The 18,847-nt window shown below is 46.2% G+C and overlaps 2 protein-coding genes across 2 annotated transcripts; one reads left to right on the forward strand and one right to left on the reverse strand.

The window, feature by feature from the left end:
• Window positions 1-949: 949 nt before the first annotated feature.
• LOC135717571 (uncharacterized) lies at window positions 950-5,827 on the reverse strand. The gene is made up of 2 exons (XM_065239709.1): window positions 1,939-5,827; window positions 950-1,812 (listed from the first exon to the last, which is right to left on the reverse strand). Exons 1-2 carry the CDS (start codon window positions 5,825-5,827, stop codon window positions 950-952), a joined length of 4,752 nt encoding a protein of 1,583 aa, XP_065095781.1.
• Window positions 5,828-14,998: 9,171 nt separating this feature from the next.
• Window positions 14,999-17,452, forward strand: DppIII (dipeptidyl peptidase 3). Its single transcript, XM_065239828.1, has 3 exons — window positions 14,999-15,220; window positions 15,285-16,332; window positions 16,390-17,452. The coding sequence occupies exons 1-3, from the start codon at window positions 15,095-15,097 to the stop codon at window positions 17,385-17,387; spliced, it is 2,172 nt and encodes a 723-aa protein (XP_065095900.1). The 5' UTR covers window positions 14,999-15,094; the 3' UTR covers window positions 17,388-17,452.
• Window positions 17,453-18,847: the final 1,395 nt, after the last annotated feature.

The following is an 18,847-nucleotide window of genomic DNA, read 5'->3' on the forward strand; positions in this document are numbered from 1 at the left end:
AAAAAATACAAAAAAATACATTATTACACAAAATACACGTTTATTCGATAAAAAAAAATACTTCAATACGTTCATCAATACGTTGGCCTGAATCGAAAATACACAAGTGAATCGCCCCTCGTGCTTAGCAACCAGTCCCTTACACAGCAAAAAAAGTTGTTGAATATTACATCGAAACTGATGCAACCAGGTCAATCCATCGGTTGTGTAATATCACATTGTACGATGTACATCGATTTTGCGAACAAAATTACATCCATTGATGTAATATTGTATCTGCTTTTTGCTATTACATCATTATTTCATACATCAGCTTGAATTACGTTGATCGATATTACATTTTTTTTTTTGCTGTGTATACTTATGTAAAGTGTTGAAATCAACTGCTTGCTTAGATCTCAACACCCCCTCTCAGTCATTTCTTCTAAACCTATCTTATTCCTCACAGCGGCAAATATCGGTGCGGGTAGGGACTTTTTTAGGAAGTCAGCCTGTTGCTTCTGGGTGTGTAAGAATCGTCCTGGTCGTTGACGGCCGGGTGTTTTCTCACCTGTCGAGAGAAGGACCAAAATGTAAGAATCGTCCTGGTCGTTGACGGCCGGGTGTTTTCTCACCTGTCGAGAGAAGGACCAAAATGTAAGAATCGTCCTGGTCGTTGACAGCCGGGTGTTTTCTCACCTGTCGAGAGAAGTTCGTGTCCAGGCTATTTGTTGGGGAAGGAATTTCAGTTTATTCGCCAGGGGTTCCCTCAGCAAAAGACGACACGAACTGACCACCTTTTTTGACAATAATTTCAACGAGATTAACTATTTTTTTTTTTTTTAATTTATTGAGGAAAACTTCTTACAAACTTGGAGACAAGTCAACTAACTTTTTTACTCTGAACAAATTTTTTACTATTTTTTCACACCCGCTTGCCCCGATCGTTATTTTGTTGCTATGGTTACGCTCAGGGGTGGCCTGACGGTTGACGGCGCGACGACTGCGATACCCGAGTAGAAAAGTTCGGACTGGCAGTGTTAGCAACATTCTCCGGGCCAGGAACCGAGCTGATTGCCTGGAGCAGCACAACCTTGCTTACAGGTCTTTTGTAGGTCGACTTTGAAGTCCGCACTGCAACTGTTCTCACCTTTCCATCCGGTCCTTGGTAGATCTTCTCTACAACTCCTTTCGGCCAGCTTCCTCGGTGTAGCGATTCGTCCACTATCATCACTAGATCACCGACGTGATAATCGTGGTAATTCCTGCTGTCCGGCCACTTGCGGCTTCTGATCAACTCCGGACGGAACGAGGCTATCCACCTGCGCCAGAAACGATCCGCGTAAATCTGAGAATGCTTGTAGGCAGCACGACAGTTAAGATCTCGTTCATCAAAATTATGGTCGAACTGGATTGAATTGTTTCGGCCAAGCAGCAACATGTTTGGAGTTATCGGTTCAGGGTCCAGGGGGTCATCCGGAACGTGTGTCAAAGGTCTGTTGTTTACGGTGTTCATTGCCTCGCATAAAGCAGTACGCAGCACCAAGTCCGTAGGGTGCCTATCCCGTAACATTGCACGAAGGGCAGTCTTCACAGAGCGTACTAAACGTTCCCAGCAACCTCCGAAATGAGGAGCACCAGGTGGAATAAACTTCCACTTAACACCTCTGACGCTCAGCGAATCTTCAATCTGCGGCTGATCCAGAGTTCTCACCAGTTTCTTCAGTTCAGCATCTGCACCAGTAAAGTTGGTACCGTTGTCGGTCATGATGCACTGTGGTAAGCCACGGATGGACATGAAGCAGCGGATGGCCATTATGCAGCTGCCCGTGTCTAAAGATGGCACGACTTCAAGGTGTACAGCTCTTGATGTCATACACGTGAACAATACTACCCACCTCTTTTCAACACGACGACCCACTTTTACAGACAACGGTCCAAAATAATCAATACCCGTACATGTAAACGGGAACACGAACGGGGTTGTTCTTTCCGGTGGTAGGTTTCCCATTTGCGGAACGGTCGGTTTTGCTCTAAGCTCACGACACTTGACACAGGACATCGTGTACTTCTTTACCTGTGAGCGAATCTTCAGGATACGGTGCCGTTCCTTGATATTGTTAACAACGGTTTCCATTCCTTGATGTGCGTTGGCGATATGGTACATACGAATCAGTAGAGTTGAAAACTGGTGGTTGTCAGGAAGAATCACAGGATTGTTCACTTCAAACGACTTTCCATCATCCTGCACACGACCTCGCATACGGATGATTCCGTTTTCCAGAAACGGCGAATATGTTTTCAAACGACTATTGCTTTTCACGAATCCGGTCTGCTTCAGACTGCGCAACTCTTCACAGAAAATTTGCGACTGTACCTTCCTGTACCAGGCACTCTTAGCTTCATCCATGTCGTTCACGGAGATTGTCAAATATCTAGGCTTTTTACACTTTGGCAGTGCTAAAATCTTTCGCATTTTCAGGTAGTACGCAGTAGATCTAATCAAGCGATTGAAATCAGAGAACCTCTCAATATCGGGAAGGTCAACTAACTCAACTTCAACCACGGTACAACACATCGGATCCACGGAAACGTCAGCAATCACTTCCATATGGAAATTTATCAACTCAGACGAGGACATCTCTAGCGGTTCATTGTTCGGCCAATGGACACTATCCCGATACAGAAAGTCAGCACCTTTCAACCATTCCTGCATACAACCAAACTTGGAGGACTTCGTAGCCAAATCAGCTACGTTCAGCTGTGATGGAACCCAATGCCACAGATCAACTCCATGACCATTCTCCTTAATTTTCATGACACGAGAACCAACATATGCCGTGAGCTTCTGACTCGTCTTCAACCAACTCAAGCAGATTTTAGAATCGGTCCAGAAGTACTGCATATTCACTTCTATTTTTAGTTCGTCTTGAACTACCTTCATCATTTGACTTGCAAGAACACACCCTTGAAGTTCAAGTCGTGGTACCGTCGATGATTTCAGTGGAGCAACTCTTGCCTTGGCATACACCAATGCAACGTGTGACTTACCGTTTCGACGATGAACCATGTAAATCACACATGCAAAAGCCTTATCGCTTGCGTCACAGAAAGCATGCAGCTCAGCATCGGCAAAGGACGATACCTCCGGGAAGTAGCACCTCGCAACACGTATTTCTTCCAGCTTAGCAGTTTCGCTCAACCACTCCATCCATTTCGGGACCAGGCTATCAGGAATTTCGTCGTCCCATCCGGATTGCAACCGCCACAGTTCTTGGAACATAATCTTCAGGTGTATCGTAATCGGACTGAGTAAACACAATGGATCGAAGATGCTCATCATAAACTTCAGCAGCTGCCGTTTGGTAGGCACCGTGCCACCAGTACGGAAGTTCTCATCCAGTTTTGGAAAATCCAACGGGAACACAAATTCATCTGAAAGAAGATCCCACCTGATACCGAGTACACGAGTGTCACTTCCTTTCTTCTCGGCTACTAAAGAAGGGTCAAGCGAATCCAGAAGAGTTTCAGAGTTCGATGCAAATTTCACCAGTTTGAATCCTCCGTGATCATGTGCCTTCACCACTCGCTGCACCAGTTCAATGGCTTCTTCCTCCGTGTCCACGCAATCAAAATAGTCATCGACGTAGTGTTGTTCCAGCACAGCTCGTTCAACGCCAGGGTACTTTTCTTCCAGTTCCATTGCATTGAAGTTTTTGATGAATTGTGCCATCGAAGGAGAAGACACAGCGCCAAATATCATCACCATCATAATGTATACGCTGGGGGGGCTAGAGCGATCCATACCACGGAAGAAGAAACGCTGGGAGTCCTGATCCAATCTACGAATGATGACTTGATGGAACATCTCTATAATGTCTGCCACAAAAGCAATCTTCTTCTTCCTAGCGCGCATCAGAATCGCAATCAATGCGGGAACGAAATCAGGACCTTTCAGTAGCAGATCGTTCAACGAAAATCCGTGAGATTTGGCCTTGGCGTCCATAACCAATCGGAACTTATCGGCAGTTACCACGCTGAAGTGAGGCAAATACCAGGTGTTCGGTGTTTCAGCAAGTTCTTCAGGCTCCAGTTTTCGAGCATATCCCTTCTCCACGTAGTCCTGGATCTTACTACAGTATTTCTCAGCGAAATCAGGATCGGAATCCATCTTCTTCTCGGTGATTTGAAGTCGACGCAGTGCATGTGGCTTGCTATCCGGAAATGCGAAGTTATTGTACTTGTAGATCTGTCCTACCTCAAAGCGTTCTCCTCGTCGCGTGATTGTACGGTTCATTATATCCAGTGCACGTTGATCTTCGTCTGGTATCTTCGGGGACTGACCAGTGATGCCAAAGTCTTCCACCTTGTACATCTGCTTCACCAGATCCGTTAGCTCGGTGTCATCGTCTTCAGAACACATCAGGAAAGCATGATGATCGTTTGATCCAGCAGCGTTCGGTTCAATTACTCCGTGAATCGTCCAACCCAGGTGGCACCGAGTCAACTGCAAACCGTTCAGTGAGTATTGCACCGTCTTCAGAGGTACAATCAGACCAGCGTTGTTCGAACCAATCAGCATACAGGGACGAGCATCTTGTATCGCAGCCAGTTTATCCTCATCCAACATCGGGTACAACAGCTTTACTCTGTCAACGTCAAATTTAACCCGTGGCAAGTCGATGTTCTGCACCGTGCGAATATTGTTTGCCACGAACCATTTCGCTTGTTCCGACGGTCCAGAGATTTGGAAAGATAACATCATGGAATGTTCCTCCTTGTGTGAAATGCCGTTAGTCCATCTATAATTCACGGAAGAGATCGGCCCTTGCATTCCAATCCTCGTCGCTACAGCAGCATCCATCATCGAGAGAGAAGAGCCTTCATCAAAAAGGGCAAACACTTCCTCGACGGCATTCGGACCACGAATCTTCACTTTTCCCACTCGGAGCAGTGTGTTGACGTTTTTACCGTTCACGTTACATACGTTCATCTGACTGTCTTGAGTATCCGGTCGGCGAGACGCGGTGGTCATTGGAAGTTCATCATTATGGACCAGTTCGTGATGATTCTTCTCACAGATCGAACACTTCTTCTTGGATTTACAGTTTCTTCTTGTGTGATCCGCGCTCAGACAGGTGTAGCAGACCTTGCAAGAATTAGCAGCAGACCGACGTTGAGCAACAGATAACTTGCGGAATTGCTCGCACTTCTCCAAACTAGCATGCGATCTTGACGAGCATAGCGGACACTTCGCTGTCTCTTCCGCCTCACGACTGTTGACGTTGAGAACAATCTGCTTCGGCTTCAGTGAGAAGTTTGATTTCTTGGCACTGAAGACAGGATTTAGACTTGCGAGTTGATTGTCCATCTCATCCTCCAACCAGCGAGAAAAAATGTTGAAGTCGATTACGACATCTTCCTTCATCAAAGCGGCCTTGTGTCGAACCCACATCTGCTTGCTGAATGCAGGCAGTTTTTCAGTCAGGTGTGAGATGAGCTCCGGATTCATCAAGTAATTATCCGCCTTGACATTCTGCATCGCAACCTTGGTTCCAATCACCGCGTTGTAGAAAACACGAAAGGACTCGATGTTTCCCTCCTTGATGCTCTCCAGGTTTCTCAGTGTTTCCAATCTATTCGCCACCACCCATTCCGTGCGTCCAAAGTTAGATTTCAGCATCCTCATGATCTGCTGTACATTATCAGGAGATGAAAGCAATGATTCCACGGTCTTGCGCGCTTTACCTTGCAGCGACTTATTCAACCGCCTCAGGTTATCGCGATCGGTCAGCTTAAACTCTTCAGTGGACGTTTTGAATTCGCTCTCAAAAATCGTCCACTCCATTACGTCACCAGAAAACGAAGGCAGGTCTTTTACGTTTCGACTCTGCAACGCCTTGAAAGCCTGAGACAAGATTTCATTCACTCCTGGCTCAGGAGCAGTTACATGATTTCTAGCTCCAGGTTCGTGAAATAATGGTCGGGCCAATTGGTTAGACGGCTCAATTATCTGCATTATCTGTCTTCATTTTATCTGATTCAGACAGCCATTTGCAAACACGTCTCGATGTACTGGTGCACGCACATGATCTGCTGGAGATGCTCGAGTCGTGACTTGAACCAGACCTCAGTTCATTCTTCTTCGATTCGCGTTCATGCTTTCGCTTTAGGAATTCCACTTTCCTCTGTTCCGTCTTCAGCGCTAGATCTTGTTGAATCTGCAACGCAGCCAGTTGCTTTTCAGCCAGGATCCTGTCTCGTTCGATTGAAGCCTTTAGTTCTTCTTCCTCAATCTGCTCCTCCAACAACAGGGCTCTGAGTTGGCTATCAGCTTCGCTGATTTTGGAAGACCGGCTTCTACTTGAACGTCGATCAGACGAGGGCGCTCCATTTGAACCACGGGAACTAGCGACATATACCTTATCCGTGCGATTTTCATTTGAAGCTAGAACGGACTCATCGTTCCTGGATTGCAGGTTCGATTGATCTTGCGGATTGCTGTTGACTGGAGGAGTTCGATACATGTTCGAATGACGTGGAAGGCCCACGAGAAAGTTTTCGAATCGTCTCGGTACTGCGCCCCGAGTTTCTCTATTGGAGCGGCGTAAATGCGGTTCCATATAAACTGTCGTTTGACATTCGAAGGACCAAAATGTAAGAATCGTCCTGGTCGTTGACGGCCGGGTGTTTTCTCACCTGTCGAGAGAAGGACCAAAATGTAAGAATCGTCCTGGTCGTTGACGGCCGGGTGTTTTCTCACCTGTCGAGAGAAGTTCGTGTCCAGGCTATTTGTTGGGGAAGGAATTTCAGTTTATTCGCCAGGGGTTCCCTCAGCAAAAGACGACACGAACTGACCACCTTTTTTGACAATAATTTCAACGAGATTAACTATTTTTTTTTTTTTAATTTATTGAGGAAAACTTCTTACAAACTTGGAGACAAGTCAACTAACTTTTTTACTCTGAACAAATTTTTTACTATTTTTTCACACCCGCTTGCCCCGATCGTTATTTTGTTGCTATGGTTACGCTCAGGGGTGGCCTGACGGTTGACGGCGCGACGACTGCGATACCCGAGTAGAAAAGTTCGGACTGGCAGTGTTAGCAACAGGGTGGGAATGTAAATTAATTTTACCTTACCATTAGCAACTGCATCACGGACGAAGTGGAACCAACAATCAATACGAAACTAACGATTTTAAATTGGCTCACCACTTTAGTAGCCTATTGGTCCCAAGCAAACGATTAACGTACCCTATTCTATTGGAAATTCTATTACTACACTATGTTTGTTTTGATTCGCTATGAAAGTTTGAAAGATAACATCAGGGGTGTGTGGATTCATGCAGAACATGCAGGGGCGAGTGAAATAGCTTGGGACTGCTTGGGACCGTTGTTCTGGTACTGAGTGAGCCAAAAATAATAATGATTTTCTTCGGGACCCAGGGGTCTTAGAGTTACCTCTATGGTGGAACTTTACATCCATGTGTTTTACTCGCTTGGTTTCTTCTCGTTGAGCCATCGCAATTGCTTCTTTGGTTGTCGTCATAAAGCGGTACCGGAAACCGAGCGGAAACAGCGGCGTTGTCACTTCAACCCGAATAGAAATTTACATTAGCTCAACGTTCGGTCAATCATATTGTCTCACTTACGCAAGAACTCATGGCAACATACTCGGCTTCTGTATAAGACATTGCAAATGTAGTCTGCTTCTTCGAGGACCAGGCGACAATGTTTCCATGAATCTTCAGCAAAAACCCGGAAACACATTTGCGGTCGGTTTCGTCATTGGCAAAATCGGCGTCCACATAGGCGACTACTGGTGGTTCCTTTGGCTTCTTTCTGTAGACTAATCCCATCTCTTTCGTATCTTGCAGGTATCGTAGGACTCGTTTAGCATGCTTTTAGTGGAATCTTGCCAAGTATCCAATGAAAAAGCACAAGTGCGGTCGGAAGCCCATCATGAGGTACATGAGGCTTCCTATGAGTTCACGGTAGTGATACTCACATCTTCTAGTTGCTCGCCGCAACTGCAGCTTCTCCATTCCAATACGAGCAATAACCCTCTCGATCTGACCCTTCTGGGATAGCTTCGTCAATCCACTATCCAAATCCCTGTCTATTTTGATTCCAAGGAAATAGTGGATCTTCTTCATGTCCGTCATCTCGAATGTCTTCATCAGGTTGTGTTTTACATTCTTGATGGCCGCCTCCGTTTTAGCAGCAATGAGAAGATAGTCTACGTATACAACGATGTAGATAGTGTCATCTCCTTGGGCGTGGACATACAAACAGTAGTCATGCTGTGACCGCGTGAATCCCAAGGCTCGCAAATTACGTCCCATGGTAACTGAAATAAACACGAGTGCTCACCGGTTGGTTTATGAGCCGACGATGTTTGCACCCAACTAACAATTTGAGTTGACTAAAATCTGAATAAGCTAGTTTTTAGCTAAATAGGCATATTTTTGCCTGAATAACTCCTTAAGGCCCAAACGCAATGTGGACGGAAACGGAACGGAAACGGAAAGTTTGACAGTTGTCACAAATGACATCAAGATGCCTAACCGAAGTCGATTTGGTTTCAACAGGTTTCAATAAGTTTTCAATCCGACAAGTTGGCTTACTCAGATCGGGCTTTTCCGCTGCCGTTGCCGTTCCGCTTCCGCTGACATTGCGCTTGGGCCTTTAGTCAGCTACCAATGTTTGTTGGGTATCAGCTCTTGAGGTTAAACGCAGTGAATTCCAAAAGGAATTCTGGAGAATTCTAGGAGAGCTCATTACTAAATTTTCCATGTTAGCAATAGTTCCGGGCAATGTCATTTTCGTAAGCTGAAGATTTTTGTTCGTGGACGCCATGCTCAGGCTACTCATGGAAATTCAGCAAAGTGCTAAATACTGGGAGAAGCAGAAACAAACGGTGCCACAAACCACAATCTTAAAAACAGCTACAATTTTGTCTGTTTCACATGGTCGGTGATGGTATCCGTTAATTCAGGCCTGATGGTCGTCCTGAATCATCGTTACAATCCGTGGATTCTGTAACACCGATATCCCAGACAGAATGATACAATCCAGCAAGTCCAGCATCACAAGTAGCTCATCTGCAAGAACATCAGTTTTTCAGTTGCTTATGAAATTATTATGGAAAAATATGTCAATTGGCTCCAGCCCTCCGAGTAACACAGATTTCAACACAAAAATCAGGTTGCTATGTGTATTTGATATTGATCAACGTGAGTTGCTCAGAGCGACTCAGAGTTACTCAACATTTACTCCGATTTTACTCATGATGAAAAGCTGTCTTCCCCCTTGTAGTAGGCCAACTGCTCGTTCGAAAAATACTCACGGCCAAGATTACACCTCAAATTCGCTATTTTCGTTCTGAATGTTGCCGTCACCATTGCTTCGTATACCTTGAAATAATCAAACACCTGTTCCTTTCTCGTCATCAGGTAAACGGCTCCGAAGTTAGTGTAGTCGTCCACAAACAAAAGAAAATAGCAAAACCATCAGATGTCGCCGAAGTTATCTGACTATACAGATGTCCGTTTGCACACGTTCCAGGGGCCGTCGTGTACTTGGTCTCGTGCGTGCCATTGAATGATTGTCTTATCATCTTCCTTTCAGCGCATGCATTGCAAAATTCAGCATCACCATAGATTCACCATTCACCCGATCATCCACCATCATGGAATTCTTAAATTTCAGCACATTTTGAAAACACTCGACAGCTCGGATTCGTCACATCCAGACGCTGTCTCTTACGTATTCTATTTATCGCGCCGTCGCGAGTGTTTTTCGTAGTGATTAGCTGTGAAACACATCGAGTCCGCTTCTCGGTCAACCTGGGAAGCGTTCTACAGTGGATTTCGGCCTGAGGGCAACGCGGTCAGTGGAAAAACCATAATTTAATTAGTGCCATCAACAGCACAGAGACGCTATCTTCGTGTCAGCCATCGCTGCTGACGATCATACGATCGTGGTGAAAAAGCTTTCAAGTCTGCGATCGACATAAGTGAATTACGGACTGCCTATCGAAAGGCGAAGATATTTGAGGTGGTGATTCGATAACCGTCGCCGTGCGTAGTGTCGCACTGCGTGTTATTCTTTCCTGTGTGGTGCGGTGCTAATCAACCGAAGAGTGATCGTCACAGGGATAGTTTTTTCTCTCCCCTCCAGCCATGGAGCTGGATAGGGATTTTCCTCACCTCCCTGGAGACACCGGGGGAGGATCAGCAAGCTACATAGATGGATCTCATGCTGGAGCAACGTTACCCAATTACATGGACCCCTATGATGAACACGGTGAGATTGTTGTTTTGAAGTTGCAGCCTGTTACCGGTAAATTACCGGAACATCCTTTCATGCTGCGTTCATCGGTAGAGAAATGGATAAACGGAAAAATTGAAGGTGCGTTTCCGGAAGCTCAAGGACAAGCCTATGCCCTGAAAGTCAGAAGTAAGTGGCAACTCAATCGACTTCTAAACATGACCCAACTAAACGACGGTACCGCAGTAAAGGTTACTAAGCACACGGGCCTAAACAGCGTCCGTTGCGTAATTAACTGCAGGCAGATGATGAAGGTCGATGATGAAGAAGTACTGGACTACATGAAGGATCAGAAGGTGACGAGCTTCCGGCGGATTACTCGCCGGAACGGTACTGAACAGGTTAACACGGCGACAGTCATACTAACCATCGAAGTTACCAGGATGCCGGAGCATGTAGACATAGGGTATATACGGGTGAAGACGCGGCCGTATTATCCGGCCCCGATGCTATGCTACAATTGCTTTGTTTTCGGACATACCAAGGCTCGCTGTCAACAACAGGTTCCAACATGCGGCAACTGCTCTAAGCAACATTCGATCGTTGAGGGTGTTAGGTGCACAGATAACCCGTTCTGTCCCCGCTGCAAAACCATTGAACACTCCTTGTCGAGTAGAATCTGCCCCGTTTACAAAAGCGAAGACGCTATACAGCACATCCGAATCGATAAGGGGATCTCATATCCAGCGGCGAGGAAGCTGTTTGAGGCCTCGACGAGTCAAAGATCCTATGCCGGAGTCGCTAACGCCAGTAAAGATCAGGCGTTCGCAGACCTCTCAGCGAAGTTCGATAATCTCTCCAGCCAAATGGAGGAAAAGGACCGCAAGATCGCAGCCTTGGAGGAAAGGCTGCAACAAGGACCTACGACCACTAGCAGCTCTGAAATGCATGAACTCCGACAGATGATTGCGGACCTGCGAACGGAGGCACTTCGCAAAGACGAACGTATCCAAGCCCTGGAAGCAGCCCTAAAATGGGAAAATCGAATGGACATCACACGTAAACACGGGACCATTGAGGATTTAGTCGCCAGAGTTAAGATACTTGAAGCCGCCGTCTCCAACAAAGATAAGGAGGTCACTAATCTCCGGTTAGTGAACCAACAGTACAAGGAACTCATCGCACAGTCAAAATGCCCGAAACCATCTGTACCAAGAGAAGACAAAAAAAAGGAGCATGAACAACAAAAACCCCAATCTCAGCAACCAGAAAAACCCACTGGAGCGAAGAAAAAGATACTCAAGCAGACAAGCGGTGGAGCAGATCCGAAACGACCAAAAAACCACCCTACACCGGCATACATATCTGACACCGAAGTCGAATCCCAGACTTCTCCCTCTGGAGATAAGATTACCGTCGACGAGCTCATTTCCTCGGAAGACGAGGTGATGTCCGTGGAGGGTAGCCTAACTCCAATGGAAAATTAAACCTCCGCAGTCCAGTCCGTCTTCTAACGCATCAGAACCGAATTCCCACAACCTATCCACCAAGATGCATCCTACATCAACATCATCCTCTACTGAGGTTGAGAGCTATCAACAACCAGAGCGGACTGGATCTACCCCAACTATCAAAACAACGACATCGACCTCCAACGCACCGGATAAGGCCTCGGGCAGTCGGGGCCCTGTCAGTGCGGACGCCATGGACCAACCGGAACTGGCAGACACCCCCCGACGCTCGTTGGCAAACTCCGACGAACACCGAAACCCTACCAACACAAACGACACGACTCGTTCCACCATCCCGGTTGAGCCACGGGGCAGTCGAGGCCCCGTCGGTGCGGAAGCCTTTGCCACACCGGAACCGGCGGACAACCCCCGTCACCCTGTGGCTACCGGAAGAGGGACGGAAAAGGGAGGCAACTCCTATTCCCCTGAGGACGACGTGGGAGTCAAGACAACTCTAGCCAACACTATACATACCGAGATTCAAGAACTGACGACCAAGCTGACGAATCTACTACTGGTGGGTCCCTCAGTGAAACCTCACTTGAGTAGAATATCACCGCTTATGGGAGCAAGAGCCCATCCCCCTCTGGAATACGTGGGAGTCAAGAGGGACGAGTCTGTCCAAAAACTATCACCGAAGGATGAAGTGAGAGGGAAGAAATCTCTAGCTAACAAAGTTACCGATGCAGCCGGGAAATCCGTGCCGGCGTTCAAAAACTCAATGCCTTCTTCCGGTGGAACCCTACCGCACAAATCAACAAAGGACGATGGAATCAGAACTCCTCAAGTGCGTAGGAGAGTAGCCAGAATCAGATCGGGAAAGGCACTTCCCATTAGTGTTCTAGTCTGTGCGGATGCCTACGACAAAATGCAGCACCAACGGCTCGGAATTCCTTCTCCGGAAGCGGGCCCCTCGAATACGCCTTCGTCAAATGAGCGAGCAAGCCACGATCACCACAAGCACCCAACTTCACACCTACTAACAGGAACCCTCACAATGGGGAACCGTTATAGAATGCAACCAGGTCAGTCCAACGCAAGCCTACTGGAGGCTTATCCCCTCACGAAACCTCCCCTCGGTAAGAGGACACCTAAGGATCCAGTCCATTATCCTACCTCTGCAACACGGATCCCTAGAAACCCAACGAACAAACTGTCAAAAAAACCACCGCTTGCTATACAGTGGAATATGAACGGCTTTTATAACAACCTTCCAGACTTAGAAATCCTAGTTCGTGATCAGATGCCCTCCATCCTGGCCATCCAAGAGGTCCACCGGGCCACCGTCAGCGGCATGAATCGTACGCTGGGCGGTCAATACCAGTGGACCTTAAAGAGAAACGAAAACATATTCCACTCAGCGGCAATCGGGGTCCTGGCACCAACACCGTTTTCGACCATACATCTAGACACAGACCTCCCAATCGTGGCGGTCAGACTCGAACACCCATTCCCGATTTCAGTTGTTTCCGCTTACCTTCCATGCGGGAAGATGCACAACCTTAAACAACACCTCAGCGATCTGCTTCAAGACCTCGAACGACCCATTCTGGTACTTGGGGATATGAACGGCCATCATCCAGCATGGGGAAGCCCAAAAACCAACCCCAGAGGCTCTACACTTATGGAAGTTGCAGAAGCCTCGGATCTCGTCGTGCTTAACGACGGGTCCATCACTTTCACCAGCGGACAGAGGGAATCCTCTGTAGACGTATCTCTTGCAAGCGCCATACCAGAGTCTCTATTTAGTTTAGCAACCCCACCAAATCCGATCTCCCACCGCTGGGTTGGTATAATTATAGAAACTGAAACTCCCACCGCGAGTTGCCAAACATTTCAAAAGGTCCTATTTGCTTTGATCGATTCTCTTCGACTTTCTCTTTTGATAACCACGGCTATACAAACAGATTTCAAGCTAGTTTTACAACATGGTTTGATACACGCAGAAAAAACTATCGTCGTAACAAAAATATTTGAGGTAAATTTAAACGTAAACTCAGTTTGTTCTGGCCACAAACATAAATTAGGTTGATTTCAAACGTATTCCATGTTTGAAGTTATGTGAAATCAATGTTTAAAATAAAAATAATTTTACGTTTATTTCAAAAATATTCGTGTTGAAAATGAACGTATTTATTTTTGTTTGGTTTGACAGCTATGCGAACAATAATAAATATGTTTATTTTAAACATGCTTCTCATGTTTAAAATAAACATACATATTTTGGAATTATTTTAGTAGTTGAGTGCAGGGTAAACCAAAATAAAACGGTTTGCAAAGAAATGAAAAAAAAGATCTGCGGGCAGGGCATATTAATTCCTGCTCTTTTTCGGGTGCGATTAAGGGTGACCTGTGGGTATTAGGGTCCTAGTCCGGGATGCGAGGACTCGTCCGGGTGGGTGTCCGGGGGTTCCAGTTCAGTGGAACCGGTGCAAATGTGTGTTATTAGCGTCGTTTTGCCGTTTCTGCCACTGGTCCTCATACCGGTTTCTTTCCATGTTCGGTATCGAAGGAGGATCCGGAATGGATTCGGAATGGATGGTCGTTTTCTGTTGACGTTGAGCAAAGCTGGAGCAACTTTTTCCGAATGTAACAAGAAGGAAATAAAAAGGCATGACATGCTAAAAACCGTTTACCCAAATCCTATATTGTTGAAATAAACATGCTTTTGAATTTAATTCAAACATAAATATTTTATTTTTAAAGATGCTTTCAATTCACTTTGAATAATTCATATGTTTAGAGTATAAACATTTATATTTTTGTTTTAAATGAACAAAATTCGTATCCGTGTAAAAGAGATTTTTATCTAGCATACAGAATATAAAATTCAACAGGTAATGCTTTGAAAGCTGAGTTATTAACGAAAGAGAAAGTCGATGAAAAGAATCGATCAAAGCAGATAGGAACTTTTGAATTGTTCGTCTAGAAATGACCTCTTCATCTTGGTTATGATTCGCTCATCTCTGCATGTTGGTCTGAACTTTAAATAAAGGACATTGGGTTCACGGTACTCAGGTTCTCTCCTTTTATGAACTTCTATAAATCTTGGGAACTGTTTACTCAATTCTGTGGATTTCGAAGGAACGTGAGTTTACATGCAAAACTTCATTCGTTGTATCTGTCAAATTCGGAGAAAAATTGTACAAACTGGCCGGTATTTTCTGTCAACTCATCATTAGTAAAAATTTACTTGCATCAGTTGCAGGTAGCATCCAGCTTGCAGTTTTCCCTAAAGTTCAGTTTGTTCTCTTCTACATTTTTTTTTCAGTAATACGTAGTGGATTTTTGTACATCTGAAGAAGTATTGTTTGAATTCAAGTGCAAACAATGAAATCCGACGACAAGAGTCAGCACGTCCTCCCGAACAGCCAACCGATTGTTGAGCTGGAATGTTCCACCGCCTTCAAAGCGCTGACCGAGAAAGAAAAGCTCTACGCGCATTACTTCAGTCAGGTAAGATTAAATTGTTTAGTAATAAATCAATAAATGACGTGTCTTTTTCCCCTGTTAACTGCAGGCCTCATGGGCGGGTGGGCTGGTTGCGCTGGTTCAATCGAGCCCGGAATCACCGTTGATCTTCTCGCTGTTGCATCGCATTTTCCGGGCGGAACCCACGGAGGAGCTGAAGAAGAGTGCCCTGGAGGCCGGAGTCAGTGACGATGAGTTTACGGCTTTTCTGGTGTATGCGTGTGGTTTTCTGGCCAATGCCGGAAACTACAAAGGAATGGGCGATAGCAAGATTGTGCCCAACTTGGAGGAGGATAAGTTTGAGATGGTGGTAAAAAGTTCGAAGGCTTTTAAGACGGACGAAGCCAAGGTCGGAGGGCTTTGGGAGAAGACGAAGAAGTCGATTTTTCTGTTGACAGAGCGAACGAAAACGTTGGGCTTGTGCGACCAGGGAATAACAACGTACTTTTCGTCGAACGTAACCCGAGAGGATACGGAATTGATCAGCGAATGGATGAAGGAGAACAAGTTCGAGGCGTACATTTGCCGGACGTTCAAGTCGCTGGAAGACAAGAAGACCGTGTACAATATTAAGTTGGCTTCGGCAGAGGAAGGCGAGAAGGAAGGGTTGACGAAAGAACCGGTGGAATACAAAGGCTGTGTGTTCAAAGTCACCCGTGGAGACTACAAAGAACTGATGGGGAAAGTCGCAGGTCTCCTGCAGGAGGCCAACAAACATTCGGCAAACGACAATCAGAAGCAGATGATTGAGAACTATGTTCAGAGCTTCACCGAGGGAAGTCTGGATGCACACAAGACTGGTTCTCGCTACTGGATCAAGGACAAGGGACCAGTCATCGAAACCTACATCGGATTCATCGAAACTTACAGGGATCCCGTGGGTCAGCGAGGAGAATTCGAAGGCTTTGTCGCCATGGTCAACAAGGAAATGTCGGCCAAGTTTGGAACGCTGGTTAGCAATGCAGAGAATTTCATCAAATACCTTCCATGGGGAGAAGACTACGAAAAGGACAACTACCTGAAGCCGGACTTTACTTCGCTGGATATTCTGACCTTTGCCGGATCTGGAGTTCCATGTGGCATCAACATTCCAAATTGTAGGTTTAAACTTTAAAATTTTATCGCTTCAGATCAATATGATTTTTTTTTTTCAGATGATGAAATCCGCCAGGATGAGGGCTTTAAGAACGTATCCCTGGGAAACGTTCTGGCCAATACGAACAAAACAGATTCGATCCCTTTCTTGTCGGAGGAGGATCAAGCTTTGCTGAAACGCTACAAAGCTTCTGCCTTCGAAGTACAAGTTGGCCTACACGAACTGCTTGGTCATGGTAGCGGAAAACTGCTACGTGTCAACGAAAAGGGTGAGTTCAACTTCGATCGGGAGAAGGTCAAGAACCCACTGACCGGAGAAGCGGTCACCAGTTGGTATGAACCAGGGGAAACGTACGACTCCAAGTTTAAATCGCTCGGCTCGAGCTACGAAGAATGCCGAGCGGAAGCCGTTGGCTTGTACCTAAGCTTGAATCGGGACATTTTGAAAATCTTCGGACATACCGATGATAAGGAAATTGAGGACATCATCTACGTTAATTGGCTTCTGCTGGTTTGGGGAGGCGTCGGAGTAGCGATGGAACTGTACAACCCAACGCAGAAAGCTTGGCTCCAGGCTCACTACCAGGCTCGGTTCGTTATTATGAAGGTTCTGCTGGAAGCAGGCGAAGGCTTGGTGAGCGTGGAAGAATCCGAACCCGGTAAGAACCTGCTCCTGAAGTTCGATCGTTCCAAGATCCAAACCGTAGGCAAGAAGGCGATCGAGCAGTTCCTGCTGAAGTTGCAGTACTACAAGTCGACCGGCGACATTGTCGGAGCCACAAAGATGTACAACAACTATTCGGAGGTCAGCGAGGAGGGACCGTATCCGTGGGCCAAGTGGCGTGATATCGTCCTGCTGCACAAGAAGCCACGGTTGATCTTTGTTCAGAGCAACACCGAACTGGACGCGAATGGTTCCGTGCAGTTGAAGACGTACGAGTCGAACTTCGAGGGATACATCAAGTCCTGGACGGATCGCTTCCCCGATGTGGAGATTGATGAAGTGCTCGAGCGGATCTACGAGCACGATTTGCAGTATTTCCAGGATCTGGTCTGAGCGAGGTGGCACGAAAGAAAATTTATGCCTGTTTTGAAATATAATCCTTTGTACGATTTGCTGCTATTTACCGATTCGTAAGATCGATTGCGTTTTGAGATCTATGGATATCACAGCCGTTTGGAAGGTGAGTACCTGCCATGGTTTTTATTCTATTAAAGGCCCTCGTAAAATGTATATCTGTTAACACTCCGAACACAATGGGTAAAAAACTTTACGACGACTACGAAGTCTAAAAAAAAACGTAACGTAGAGTCGTCTACATTTTTATAAAGCGAAAAGAGTTGTTACACCGACTCCATTCTCGTTTCGTTTCCTGTCCATTGTAGACAAAGTGGCTCCAGTTTCCCTTCCATATCGAGCTGGTCCGCAACTTCCTTCTCCACCAAAGTGAGCGACGACCCGTCATCTAGAAAGGCTAATACTTCGACAGATCAATCCTTGCCGTATAAAGTCACGGGTAGGATGCGGAAAAAAGTAGACCGTGGCTTTTGTCGATGGACATTCACATTTCCGGTTGCAGGTGCAGATGTTCCAGATGGTTGGGCAGATGTCATCGGTGTGCCCTCAGATTGCCCTGGGTGTAGCAAAGTATGGTGTCGAAGCTCGCACCCTTGTATACCGCACCCTGACACTTTGCACGGCCACTTTCCATGGTGAAATCAAGCATCGTCTGCAGAGATGTCACTGCTGGACCAGCTTCCACCGTCCTTCAATGTTGCGACTCTTCAAGTCATTGCAGTCTCTAATATTATGACCAAGCTTTTGACACACGGAGCACGGTTTGGGTTGATACGGTTGCTAGCAGCTGACGCAATTGTAGACATGTAGTCACTGAAAGCGCGCAGGTCCGCGTAAGGAAATTGTCGTTGATAAAGTGCCCAATCCAGCTTAATTCCTGCTGAGAGCTTTCCAACCAACTCTTGCAGCAGAGCAGGGCTGGACAAATGGTTCTCCATGCCCATTGCACGTAATTAGCCGCATAAATTTTGAACCGATGGTAATTACACTTTCTAAACTATTCGCTTTTGGGGGAGGTGTAGAACGAACCTTGTTAACCAGACTATTCACCACCAGCTCAGGCCGACCATACAGCATCTGCAATGTTGAAATGATCTGCGGTACGGATGAACGGTGAAGAAGCTGACAGCTAACAGCATGTACCGCATTACCTTTTAAGCAACGCTGCAACCGCATCAAATTCTCGGCATCAGAGTATCCGCACTTTTCATTAGAGTTGGTGTAGCTGCTGTAGAATAAAGGCCAGTCAGCTGGGTTGCCATCGAAGATTGGGAGCTCCTTTGGGACTACGTGGCGAGCAGCGAGTTGTTGAGCAATGGGTCCACTATTCGGGACATTCGGAATCAACCCAGACGCTTGCGAGACACAAGGAGTTACAATCGGATGTGAATAACTTGGGATGCATGACACAGGCGGACAAGAGACTGAACCAGACCCAA

The sequence above is a fragment of the Ochlerotatus camptorhynchus genome, unplaced genomic scaffold (genome assembly GCF_037179485.1).
Source record: "Ochlerotatus camptorhynchus isolate MF236.1 unplaced genomic scaffold, CSIRO-AGI_Acam_v1.1 ptg000062l, whole genome shotgun sequence".
Taxonomy (NCBI): Eukaryota; Metazoa; Arthropoda; class Insecta; order Diptera; family Culicidae; genus Ochlerotatus; species Ochlerotatus camptorhynchus.